The following is a 13,413-nucleotide window of genomic DNA, read 5'->3' on the forward strand; positions in this document are numbered from 1 at the left end:
ATTTGTTTCTTTTCATTGTGTGGATGAAGGTGTATAATTTATTATGATCTCATAAGCACCTAGAAACAATAAGATGGATCCAGACTACATTAGCTGAACATAGTTCCATGGAAATCAATAAAACTCATGAGATATAAGACTGTAAATGGTTACCAGCTGTGAAAGTGGGGCAACAAGTATTTACCGGGACTTTCTCTGCCCAATTGGGACAGTTGGAGGGTATGATTTATGTGCTGGTATAACAGTAATGGAAAGACAAGTCTGGCTTGACTAGTTGGTATGCTCCCTAGGAACCGTACTTTTAAAATGTATTGATTCCAAACTCTCCTCCCAACCCAGTGTGAATACACTAGTTGGGAACATCCTGTAGTACTCATGTAGCCTTCCATTATCTACTCTGACTTCTAGTGGCTCTGTAGAGCTTGAAGGAGAGGTTTTCCCCATCAAGTATTATCTGATCCTTTCAACTACAGATGCCAGAAATATGCTACGCTATCAAGCCATAGGTGAATGAAGAGTGGCCTTCCAAATGCTTTTGGACTGCAGCTCCCAGTTAGCCTTCATTGCAGTCCAACAATACCTGGAGGGCACCTGCACTAATCTATGGCCCTGCTTCAGCATGCCTAATTCTCCTAAGGGAATTACACCAGGTCACACTTACTCGGCATCTTAGTGGGGTTTTTTTTATCAGTCTGGTCCGGTATTACTTACTTATTACTTATTAGGAACCTCCTGAGCAAATGTTTTCTCCATCATGTTAGCAGACATTGAATCTTTTTTCCCCTCACTGGATATTAGTAGGAGTTGATCATGAGACATGGTTCCCTCCTGACTCACATGAGAAAGAGTCTCACTAAGAATATCTGCTGTGATCTCTCTCATAGCAACTTTACTAAAGTGTGGGCTTTCTTTTTGAAGATTTATAAACCTGGGCTTGATTCAGCTGAAAGTATTTGTTTTGAATGAGAATGAACATGGTTAAGATTTTATTTGGCTCAGTGGGCCTTACTAGTGGTTACTGGTGGTCAGATGATGTTCATTCATTCATTCATTCCATTTATATGTTACCTTTCTGTCAATGTGGGAGCCAAGGCAACCAACAAAGCCAAAACAATATCAGTTAAAATTCAGACAAAAACACAGTTAAACACAATTAAAAATCATCACATTGAGATCATTATTTACACAAAAAAAAACCCATTCAAAAACACAGCAAAGTTAAAAATAGAGTACACCCCCCTCCATAAAAATCTCTTTTTATCTTGTTGCCCATTAAAAATTTGTTTGACTGAAAAGACAGCCAAGAGGGGCCAGTGTGGCTTCCCATGGAAAGGAATTCCTCTGGTTGGAAGTAGCCACCGAGAAGGCTTTCTCCTGTCTCCTAACCAGATGAGCCTTCAATGGTGGCAGGATTGAGAGAAAGCCCTCCTTTGAAGATCTTAAGACTCTGGCAGGTTCATATAGGTTTTGAACAGTTTTACTAAATAGTGTCAGGGCAGAGGCAGGGAGGAAGTCATTTGGGAAGAGTCTATAGCAATTCCACCATCCCATAGTTCCACCGTCCCACAATATAAAGCACAAATGACTTCATCATGATACAATCTGTGCACTTTCACACTACATAGTTATAGCACTGTGATTCCACTGGAACTGCCATGGCACATTCTGGCAGAGTATTCTAAATACCCTGCCGTAAATTCAAAATTTCAGCTTTCCATAGGATGTTGCCATGACAGTTAAAATGAAATGATAGCACTATAACTGTCTAGTATGAAAGAGTCCTAAGGTACTAATGTTAATGAAATAACTTTCAAGGAGAAAGATGTTTCTCTACACTATTTCAGCATAAGAAGGAAAACAGGGGAAGGAGGGCTCTAGAGTCCCTTTGAGACTGACTGATATATTCAACAAAAGTTTTAGCAGACTCCTGTATGCTTTCACTTGTTTCTGAGGAATTGGAGTGGAGTCCATGAAAGCTTATACCAAGTGGTGCTAAAGCACCCCCCCCCCTTTCCTTCTTATAATGTTATTGAAGTTGACCTTTGCATTTTGTATGCATGACAAAGGTCTTAGTCCTTTGTGCGTGTGTTTTCAAAGGAGGAGACTGACAGCCTGTTGATAACATAAGCCACCTTCAGGTATTCAATAGGCCTAGAAAATGAATGCAACCAAACAGAAGAACGGCTTCACTCCTCCACTATGTGCACTCATTAGAATCTTTGACAATGACACTGCCTGGCTCTGAGCTCCTACTCTTAGTGAGTGATACTGTATGCAGTCAGATTCCTCTGTTCAGAGCTGGGATACAGTGTTCTTGTTGTGGTGGTGGTGGTTGTTAAATGCAGCCATAACAGCTACTAACTATGTGTGTTTCCCCAACTTTTAAATGTTACTTTCCATACTCCATTTCCAAAGGAAAGGCTACATATTCCTCCATCGTCTTTAGGGAATGAATGGCTAAGCTCCATGCCACTGATTTCAAAGTTACTTGCTGGCCATGCTGGTGCACAGAGACTTTGTGTTGGGTAGCACAATTGTTCAGTTGTTTGTGCAGTCCAATGGCAAATGTTCACCATCTGGCATCTGCTAGTCAAAGTGTGGATTGCAATACCAGGAGAATCTGTGGATAGGGTGACAGCATGGGACAAATTCTTAACCATGCTTACAGCAAGCTTGATTGCATCCTATCATTAAGAGACATAGAGGAACCTAGAGGCCCCTTTGAGACTAAATAGGAAGAAGAAAACTTGAGTATAAACTTTTCTGTAATCCACATCAGATACTATTAGCATTAGCCAGGGCAACTTTCAAAATGAATCTGTGCCCTTACTTCCTTGATTACATTGTATATGTCCCTTTGTTTCCTCTGTTTGTCTGAAACCTAGGACTGGGTGTCCGTTTGGACATACATCTGTTACTTTAACTAATGCTTTGCTTGCATCTGGTAGCATCAGGATTGCCTGATAAGTTTGATTGTGCCATTATGAAAACTATTACACAGTAAGTTATCTTTACAGTCTTGATCTGGCCCATTCTCCAAACCTTTTGCAGCCTTTGCAAAACTTCTGGATCAGCAGAGTCAGGTGATGGCAGGTAAGAAGAAACGTCTTGTGGATTTGTTTTAGTGAGAATGAAAGGGACTTGTTATGGGTTTTTATGCTAATTCTCAAATGCCATCTGGTGGCTTCCTAGGCAAACTGCACCTTAAAACACTACATCTCTCTTCAGAGGCATGCAAAATCAACCTCTTGTTGACCAAATCTTGCCAAGAAAGCCCTGTGATAGGTTTGCCTTACTGTCAGCAAAATGAGTGCAATCTCCACGTGGCGGCAAACTGAGGACCCATTTCAGAAATCCACACCCATTGATAGCCAATAAGTTTATTAAGGTGATGGGTTGCATTCTGAGTATGAGTGAAGGGAAGTCACCATCATCATGTTCAGATTCATTTTCCAGTGAAGCAGAAGGGTAGATTGCCAGGTCACTGTCAGATGGAATTCTAGCTACATGTTTTTGGACAACATCTAGGGAGCCTAGAGCTACAATCTTAGCAGGGCAAGCGAAAAGACGATATGCATGGATGATGGTTGCAGCATCATCCCCTGAATCTCCCAGTTTAGGGATCCCTATTCCTCCACTTTGCTGAGCAATGTGCAGAATGTTGTTGGTAGCACGCTTAGGAAGACTAAGCCACTTCTTAGCAGAAGCAGTAATTGCTTGATCAACTCTATTAAGTGCTCTTTTCTGGCCTGGCAATCTCTGGAGAGCAAAGTCAATCCTTGGGAGGAGGAAAACCCTAAACACGTCGATCTTTTGCCAGGGAGCTAAGTGTGATGCATCGAACTTCATGGTACCCATCACTATGGCATGTAGTATAGCCTCAGGAGTCTGGCAGCTTCTGAAGCCCATCGGAGTCCCTAGACAGAGATGTTGTTATGTTTGTTTCAGTTTATCTGCTGCAGTTCCTGACACTTTTGCAACATCCTGCTATTGTCCTGTTGCTTGCCCTTGGCAAACACAAGCTACTTTCAAGGTTTTATACTGCAATATGATGTACAATCAATTAACACAAGAAACTTGGATTAGAGAAAACAACAACATCCAACTAGCTCGGTGCTCCAAAAAAACCCTGTTTTGCTGGGGAAGATGGGACAACCAGTTCTTAAGCATTAGCTGCACATGCAATATGGCAAATTACTTTTGGAACTGAAGAGAGTGGTATTGCCTAGGGTACCTGCAGTTTGTAGGGCTCCCAGATGCCAGACCCCTTTCTCTCATTCTCAGGGTGAGAGACTCATCTCAGGATGAAAGCACTGCCTTGAAAGTATATTTATATTTTCCCACACTTGTAGACACTCTGCAGTTAATACATCATATGGTTAATGTCATAACCATGGGCTGCACTTCTAACATCATCTTTGTAATATCATCAAGGCCCACCCTCTCTTTCATCCTTAGGTCTCAGGTCCCTTGTTTATCTTATCACAGCTCTGAAAAGTTAAATTTTGGATTAGAGTTCCCAGTCAGCATGGCCAGAGAAGCTTCTGGGTGTTGCTGTCTGTATGTCTGTCTATCTGCTTTTCTTTCTTTCTTTCTTTCTTTCTTTCTTTCTTTCTTTCTTTAAGTTATTTGTCTCAGGAAGTGGCAGACTCCAGCGCTACAATGAAGCCAGAATAAACTGGAAAATTTTGAACAACCCCCTATTTGATCATGCCTGTATGTAGATGGGGTGGGCCTGTAAGCCGCCGTGTTTTCAAATTTGAGAAGAAGGGGGTGGAAAAAGCTGGACTTGACTCCCACCCCTTCCTGTATCCTGTGAAGAGTCCAGGAAAAAACAGACAGAAACCAAGTGGGTTGGAGCTGCCTTGATGAAACTGTTTGGAGCTGACCACAGTGTGCATGCACAAATGTGTTGGGATAGAAAGCTAAAAAGCCCTTGTGGTACTATCAGAAAAGGATTAGCAAACGGTGAAAAAAGTGAGCCCAGTCAATCTCTTTAGGTTCAAAATCTCTGAAAAAAGTGGTTTCAGCAACGAGATTAGCATGCCCAAAGGAAGAGTAATCCAGTTGGTGCTACAGAAGATCTTGATTTGGGCAGCATTTCTTTTAATGGAAGGTGAGTGAGCAGTTTGATTGGAAGAATCTTGCATTTATGATAGACCTCCTCTCAGCCTGGCTGCCAGAACTTGGAAAGGGTGAGATGCTAAGATATGCTGAAAGGATGACTCACCTTACTTGCCTAGTTTTGCCTTGAGAATCCCCCTCAATGTTATTGCATATGTAGTATATCAGAGATCTCATGCCTCAAAGATTACCCAGCCCAGCAAAGTGGGATTGTTTCAGTTTCTAACCATCCTGTTTGGTTTTGTTCTTTGGATCTCGGGTTGCTTTCTTTGCCTTATTGGTATGCTTTATGTAAAGTTCTTTATTTTTGTTACACATATGTCTAGCCTTTTTTCCTCTGAGTTCAAGGTGGCATAGAAGCTTCTCTTCCTTCCCCTCACTTTATCCTTACAACAAGAAGGTCAGAGAGAGGTTGGTCCTGTAAAGGCAGTCAGGATCAAGGACTCCTTTCACACGACACAGTTATAGTACTGTGACTCTTAACTACTGTGGCAACATCCTAGGGCATCCTGGGGTTTGTCCTTTGGTGAGTCACTAGAGCTCTCTGGCGGGGAATTCTAAATGCTCCTTCTTAAGATGCAAATCCCAGGATTCCATAGGACGGAACCATGGCAGCTGGGGTGAAAGTGTAGCACTATAACTGTATAGTGTGAAGGAGTTCATCATACGATGTGTTTCATGCCTCAGTGAGGACTTCATCCTGAATTTTCAAAGTCTTAGAGCAATACTCTGACCACTAAACCAGAGTGGTATATCAGAGTGGCATCTGAGCCTTTATGAGCCAATTGAAATCATTACTCAGCTAGCATTTGGACTTCCAGTTCTTGACAAACCATCTCATGGTGCCCCCTTATTTGCAAGGCAGTTCATTGCAGAGGGCAGCTCAGCTGGTAACAGCAGCAAGGAGAGATGTGTGACCTATCTGGGTTACTGAGAGTGGGTTAAATAGCTTGTGTGTTAAACTTTAAATGGTTTTCATCTTATTGGAGTCCATTTTTGTGTTGTTTCTATTCTTATGAATTCACATTTGTTTGGGTCAACGAACAAGCATAAGGAGTAACATTGTTTTTCTAGGACAGGGGGAGTCTTTGGCTTTGCTGATGTTTTGGGCTTCAGCTCCCAGAAGCCCCAGTCAGCATGGCCAGTGGGAATGGGTGCTGGGAATTGTAATCCCAAATATCTGGATGGCCATCATTTTTGTTGTAGAGTGAACTTGACGTAGAGTTGGCAGATAAACTGAGGGACAGGGTTCTTTTGACATTTATGGTTGTGTAAAAGATGGAATTTCAGCAGATGAAGCTTGGATGACAAGCAACCCTTGTTGAAATTACCTTTTCTAACAACCATTAAAGGCAAAGGAGCCCTGTCCTTTATTTCATTTGGCAACAGTAATTATTGAAACTATTTGTATTTCAGCTGAGCTGCTTATCCCTCCCTTTGATTTTGTTTTTTCTGGGTTCATGGAGACAGCCTTTCTTTCTTTCTTTCTTTCTTTCTGAAAAGTTTCTTGATCTGATCTGTCATGGAATCACAGACAGAATTATTCTGAAAGAGGCATTCTGAAAGTCACACTCACTCTGACTGTAATACTGCTTTTACGCAGTTGTTGGCAATGCATTTTCCCCCATGGATCCCCATCATCACCCACATATGTTATTTTCTGCTATTAATTGGAAGTGCTGTTTGGAACTTCGGTCAGCTAAGAGGATGAAAGTATGTAGAAATTGTTTTAGGACTAAGTATGGGAAAACAGGAAATTCCAGAGATCTTACACGCAGGTGCATTGTGCCTACATCCTCTTCCCCTGCTGCATTGTGTGAAGATGGTGAATCAACATGGTCCTTAACACTGGCTTAGAAAAGATATTTGGGGAGGAGGACATGGGAGGGGCAAACTGCAATTTTAAATGGAAAAGCATGCAGGAAGTGCCTTTAGATCAAGCAAGCCAAAACGCCCAACAATGAAAGCTTGAGGTGGGAAGTTGGGGCTCTTGCAGAGTAAAGGACGGCAACATACAATAGGTAGCATCATGTCATTTCCTGGGGAATGAGAAGGTCACCCTAGTAGTCTGTTGTAACAAAACAAACAAAAAGTCTTGTAGCACTTTAAAATTTTATATTTGGTACAAACCTTCATGGACTGCAGGCCACTTCATCTGTTGCCTCATGTATCTGACGCAGTGGGTTGCAATGCATCCCTGAAAGCAAATAAAATAAATTACTCTTTAAGATACCTCAAGACTTTGTTCTTGTGGACATATGCATCAGTAAGTTAGACAAGAACAATGTTTTCTCCATGGCCAATGGTATCGAAGGCCGCTGAGATGTCCAAGAGTACCAACAGGGTCACACTTCCCCCATCGATACCTAAATGGAGATCATCAACTAAGGTGACCATGGCAGTCTCCACTCCATATCCTGTCCTGAAGCCAGTTTGAAATGGGTCCAGATAATAGGCTTCATCCAAGACTGCCTGGAGCTGGAGGGCAACTGCTCTCTGAATCACTTTGCTCAAGAATGGTAAAAGGAAGACCGGTCTATAATTGTTTCTCACCAGGGGATCCAGGGAGGGTTTCTTTAGAAGCAGTTTAACCACTGCCAACTTTAATTTTGATGGAAATTTCCCCTCTCTGAGGGATGTATTAATTGTGGATTGCAGTAATGTTGATCACAGCATGGAGATAATCTGGCAATTTTGGTGTGGGGAATCTGCAGCTCATGAACCTCATGCAGACCTCAACATTGGTAGTACAGAGAGAGAAAGAGAAATACAACAATAGAAGTGATGGGAGAACTAGGTAATATTTCACACCCTGGTTTTAAACTCAAAACTTGGGAATCTAGTAGCTTCTTTCCCAGCTGGCTGGGCTCCTCCTTGACATTTCTTATGCATCAATGGCCCCCACGGCTGGTGAATCATAGAACCATAGAGTTGGAAGAGACTACAAGGGCCATGCTGTCCAACCTGACAGTAGCTGGTTGGCAAATGGGCAACCTCCATGTTTTCATTTCCTCTGCAGTTGATTTTTCTACACTTTCCTCTAAAACGGGGTGTGCTGGGACCCAGACTGTAGTACTGTTTTGTTGTTGTTGTTGTTGTTGTTGAGAGGTAGTGGAGGCAAGAAGGCTTTTCAAAAAGCAAAATAAGGGGACAGAAATAGGCACTGAGGGGGGAAGGCCAAGAACACCAAAACTGCCACTGGGAAATAGAGGTATTATATCTGAAAGGGGTGTCTAGAGACCCATTGGTCTGCCTGTTGTATTCCTTGCAGCTGAAGCTTTATGACATTCTGTCTCCTCTGAGAAGACAATGTCAGGATATTTTGCATGGGAAGTTCTGAAGGAAATACTATTCGTTACAACAATAACAATGAATTGGATTCTCAAAGGTGTAGATCAACAGAAAACCATTATATAAAACTTCAATAAGAGGATGTGGTGGCTTTTACCATATCTCATTAAATCCTAAAAATCTGTTCATAGAAAATGAATACCTGTTCTTAACATATGTTGACCTAAAGAACCTATGTAGGATTATAAATGCACATTCGTTTACTACATTTACACACAACTATAGATCAGAGTTTTTATCTCACCAACAAGTCGGAGAAACAAGGCAACAACATCGTTTATTTCCAGTGTGTGGTAACATTTCTTTCTTGTACTACACAGTCCCCCAATTTCTCCATTGACTCACCTTTCTCCATTGATTCAAGGCTGCATCCTCTGCAACCAGCAGGAATAAATATCTGCTGGTGGAGCTATGTCATGTTATCATTATGTAATCCCTATATTGAAAACAAGAGATGAGAACCAATGCTATGCATAACTGTTACCTTGTTGCACAATGCCTGGATGAAGTGCACAGTGTGCCCTGACACACTACTCTTAGTGGATTATTGTACATTCACAATAGTTCTACATGTGGAAGTCTGTTCCCACCATCAGCTGCATACATCCATTCCCTGTTGTTCAAACAAGTCACTCTGCATGCTTAGGGCAAATTATGCCTGATTAGATTTTTAACAGGATTTTAACCTCAGTCTCCTACCAATTACTCTTATAACAACTCTGGGAGGTGCATTAAGCTGGCAGTGGCTGGGTCACGTAGTAAGCATTGTGGCTTAGTTAGTAGGGCTTTAGGTCCTAGAGTTTCCAATCCATAGCCAAGCTGACAATAAAACTCTAAGTCGTTCCTCATAGGGCATGGTTTCCAGACCCTTCACCATTCTGGCCGCCCTCCTTTGGACATGCTCCAGTTTCTCAATGTCCTTTTTGAATTGTGGTGCCCAGAACTGGACACAATATTCCAGGTGAATCCTGACTAAAGCAGAATAGAGTGGCACTATTACTTCCTTTGATCTGCTGGTCATTTCTATTGATGCAGCCTAGAATCACATTGGCCTTGTTAGCTGCCTCATCACACTGTTGACTCATGTTCAACTTGTGGTCTACTTGGACTCCTAGATCCCTTTCACATGTAGTCTCCTTAAGCCAGGTGTCCCCCATCCTATATCTACACATTTCATTTTTCTGCCCTAAGTGCAGTACCTTACATTTTTCTGTGTTGAATATCATTTTGTTAGCTTTGGCCCAGCTTTCCAGTTTATTCAGATCATTTTGAATTTTGATTCAAATTCTTATCCTTCCCAGAAGGTTTAGGCAAATGGTTACTTCTTTTAGACTGTATTCTTTTCTAGCTTGTATGTTCCACCTCATAAATAACTTTTACCTTCTTGACCACACTCTGATATTGCTTGACCACACACATTTTCCAGTTTTCATTTGTGAAATGCTGGAAGGTTTGTTCTATTTATTTTATATATAAACAATGACACCAAGCTATCCAGAAATATTGAGCAAGATGAAAAGATCTGAGGGGAGGATATAAACGGGGTTTTTTTTGTGTGCTGTTGTTTGTTTTGTTTTGCTTTATCCTGTTCCCCATTCCTTATTACTCTCCCAGGTTCAAAGTCTCGCTCTGAAGAATTCATGCCACAAATCCTTGATCACCCTTCTGACCTTGTAGTTCGCTGGGACCAGCCAGCCACCCTGCACTGCCGTGCCACTGGGAACCCGCCACCCATAATTGAGTGGTATCGCAATGGGGAATATGTGAAAACGAACAAAGATGATGCCACTTCCCCACATCCTCTCCTGCTGGATGGGTCCCTCTTCTTTCTCCGACTCAGCCAGAAGAAAGGAAAATCAGATGAAGGGGTGTACAACTGCCTGGCTAGAAATCATCTTGGCACAGCTATTAGTAGGAATGCTTCACTTTATGTAGAAGGTAAGGCACTGAGATAATCTCAGAGAATCAAAAGTTTAGGAAGTAGCTTTATTTGCAGTGCAGGAAAGCAGTTTCAGAGAAGCCCTTCTTTGAATCTGAGCTTTCTTCTACATTTGATTCAAACAAACAAACAAACAAACAAACAACCCTCTTTCTATCAAGTGCATGAGAAAAACTGCAGTGCTGATAAAAATAACTGAACAAGATTGTTAGTTGATTGCTCTGGCCAAAGTCAATAGGCATAACAGTTGTCAATATGGAAAAGATCATGCTTTACCTGGCTGCCATGGAATTGTTTAAGGCGAGGCTGGAAAAGGTGGGAACCATAGTTTAGCACCAGAAACTTGGTTGGTAGATATATACGGTAAGTATTTGGTGCCTGATTGAAGAACTAAGCACTGTGAGCCTGGATGAGCAAACCTCCCAATTTATCTGTCTGCCACATTCAAATGTTTTAATTCAAACATTTTCACCACCCAATTTATGATTTATTAGTTAGTTTGTTTGTTTGTTTTTGCAGAGGAGTCGGAAAATTCTTGTCGAAAAATGAATCAAGTTAAATTTTTGCCCATTGCTACACGCATACGACTCTTTTATTATATCAACTGCACTCTGTCAGTTTGTTTCAGAGTACAATTCAGAGTGTTGCTTATTAATTTTAAAGCCGTAAATAGTTTTAGACCAGTCTCTTTGAAGTGTATTTCCTCTTATATGTCCATGCCCATTCTTTATGAGCAATTGTTGTACTTCCTCTTGAGTGTGTCCTTGGTATCTGAGGCACAGCGGGTGGCATCCTGCAAGAGAGCTATCTGTGTGGCAGCACCCTAGATATGTGGAATTCTTTGCCCCAATGAATTAGATCCTTCCTATTGGTGTTCTGTTGGCCAGCGATAGTGTTTGTCTTAAAACATATTTTGATCCTGCCATTTAGTTTATTGATAGTTAGCTTTAGTTCTTTGGCTGGAATCCTGTTGGAACTTTATGCTTGTGTGATTTACCAACTGCACAGCTTTTAGTTCTCTGATGCTGCTTTTGGTCAGGTAATCATAATATGTTGGTGACTTATTACTAAGTCTGATGTTTAGGAAACCATTTTGTTTTCCTTATTATTATTTTGCAAAGCAAAGGTGGTTTATAGCAATAGCAAGTACATTTCTATACCGCTTATCAGTGCACTTAAGCACTCCCTAAACAGTTTATAAAGTGTAAGCTAGTTGCCCCCAACAATCTGGGTACTTATGTTAGCAACTTTGGAAGGATGCAAGCCTGAGTTGAGCTTGAGCCTTTTTGCTGGTATTGAACTTACAAACTTATGGTTTGTGAGTGAGTGGCTGCAGTATAGACATTTAACCACTGCACCACCAGGGCTCCTTTATAAAGTTTGGTGTAAATAAAGGAAAGGTTTAGAATACAGAATAAAGAAAAGAGGGGGAAATTATAAAGTTGTACACTGAGAGCACTCCTTAAATGCTTATGTGTGATATGGTGTGTATTCCTTTTTATTGTTGCTCTGCATCATAAATACTTTTGCATTCTTCCTACTTGCATGGCTCAAATCCCATGCACTCTTTTCCCAGGGTAATGTTGGGATGCAAAATCCCACATTACATGAGGTAACCCTAGACAGCATTGGCTTCTTCGAGTCCAAAATGTTGCTCTTGTAAGACTGAACAGTACTAATTATTGATACCATTGAGAATCCTTTTTAATATGCAGTCCAAAATACTCTCCAATTAGCACTTCATTAATGATCAGGCTCTGTTCAGTTCCCTTGGCCCAGCATAAAGGCCTATGATGGTGTTTGGCAGCTATAAATATTCATAACTCTGACTAATTCTATGGCAGGAAAGATGCATAAGGGTTTGGGAAAGGTTTCTGTTAGCAGTGCTAAATTAAGTGTGCTGTACACTGCATTTCAAGTATGTGCTTTCAAATGGTTCCCTTCCTTGGAAGTCTGTTTGCCTTGGCCTTGCCATGAAGTGCTGTGAATCATGAACTTCAAATGGAGTCCTCACAATGCGGTTTTCCCATTTCCAGCCCCCTTCTATTACAACCTAGTGCCAGGTTGACTTCACTTATGGTGACCTTATGGATGAGAAACCTTTAATTCACCTAGTTATCAACCGCCCCTACTCAGGTCTTATGAACTCAGGACTTTGGCTTTCTTGATTGATTCTGTCCACTTGTACTGTGGTCTTCCTCTGTTCCTTCTATCTTCTATCATCCCAAGCATTATTATCTTTATTAATGAGTCATAGCTTCTCATGATATGTCCAAAGTACGACAGTTTCATTTTAGATATGACTTCTAAGTAGAGTTTAGAGTTGATTTGCTGGTCATATGGGCAGTTGATTCTCTTCGGGTCCAGCTTTCCCAATGGTACATAGAAATCAGAAATACAATCTGGACAATCCTGACTTTAGTATTCAGTGATATATTGCACTTATAGACCACAAAGTCATCAGGGGAGAGGTATTTAGAAATTCATATCCGTGTCAGCAAGTTACAGACATTTGGTTTTACAGCAATTAAGTTTAATGTTCACCTTTCAGATGTTGAGATCCTCTTGCCTTATGGCAAAAGATAATCACTGTACCAAAGTTGATCTTTGTAAGTCAGTTGTATACATTCTTTATTGCTTGGCATCCTAGTATACTACATTTCTTTGGTCTAGTCAGCACTGCAGAAATTACATTATTTCTGTGGTGCACCTTAGACCAAAGAAATGTAGCATACTATGACACTAAGGAGGAAGGATCATATACAACGGACTTACACCACTAAAGTTTGACATCACTTTAACTGCCATGGCTCAGTGCTATGGAATTCTGGGATTTGTAGTTTGTTAAATATTTAGCTTTCTCTGTCAGCAAGATCTGGTACCACAACAAATTATAAATCCCAGGATTCCATAGGATGGAGCCATGGCAGTTGAAGCAGTGTCAAACTGCATTATTTCTGCAGTGCAGATTAGATCTTTGTTATAGTATAGTAAAACCA

General features: G+C 41.1%; 1 protein-coding gene across 1 annotated transcript in view; it reads left to right on the forward strand.

Moving 5' to 3' along the window:
• ROBO4 (roundabout guidance receptor 4) overlaps positions 1–13,413 on the forward strand; it is a 53,363-nt gene that overhangs the window by 1,783 nt on the left and 38,167 nt on the right. The window contains 1 exon segment of the mRNA XM_042476428.1: positions 10,090–10,413. Coding sequence (XP_042332362.1) covers positions 10,090–10,413 — 324 coding nt within the window.

The sequence above is a fragment of the Sceloporus undulatus genome, chromosome 6, assembly GCF_019175285.1.
Source record: "Sceloporus undulatus isolate JIND9_A2432 ecotype Alabama chromosome 6, SceUnd_v1.1, whole genome shotgun sequence".
NCBI classification, from domain to species: domain Eukaryota; kingdom Metazoa; phylum Chordata; class Lepidosauria; order Squamata; family Phrynosomatidae; genus Sceloporus; species Sceloporus undulatus.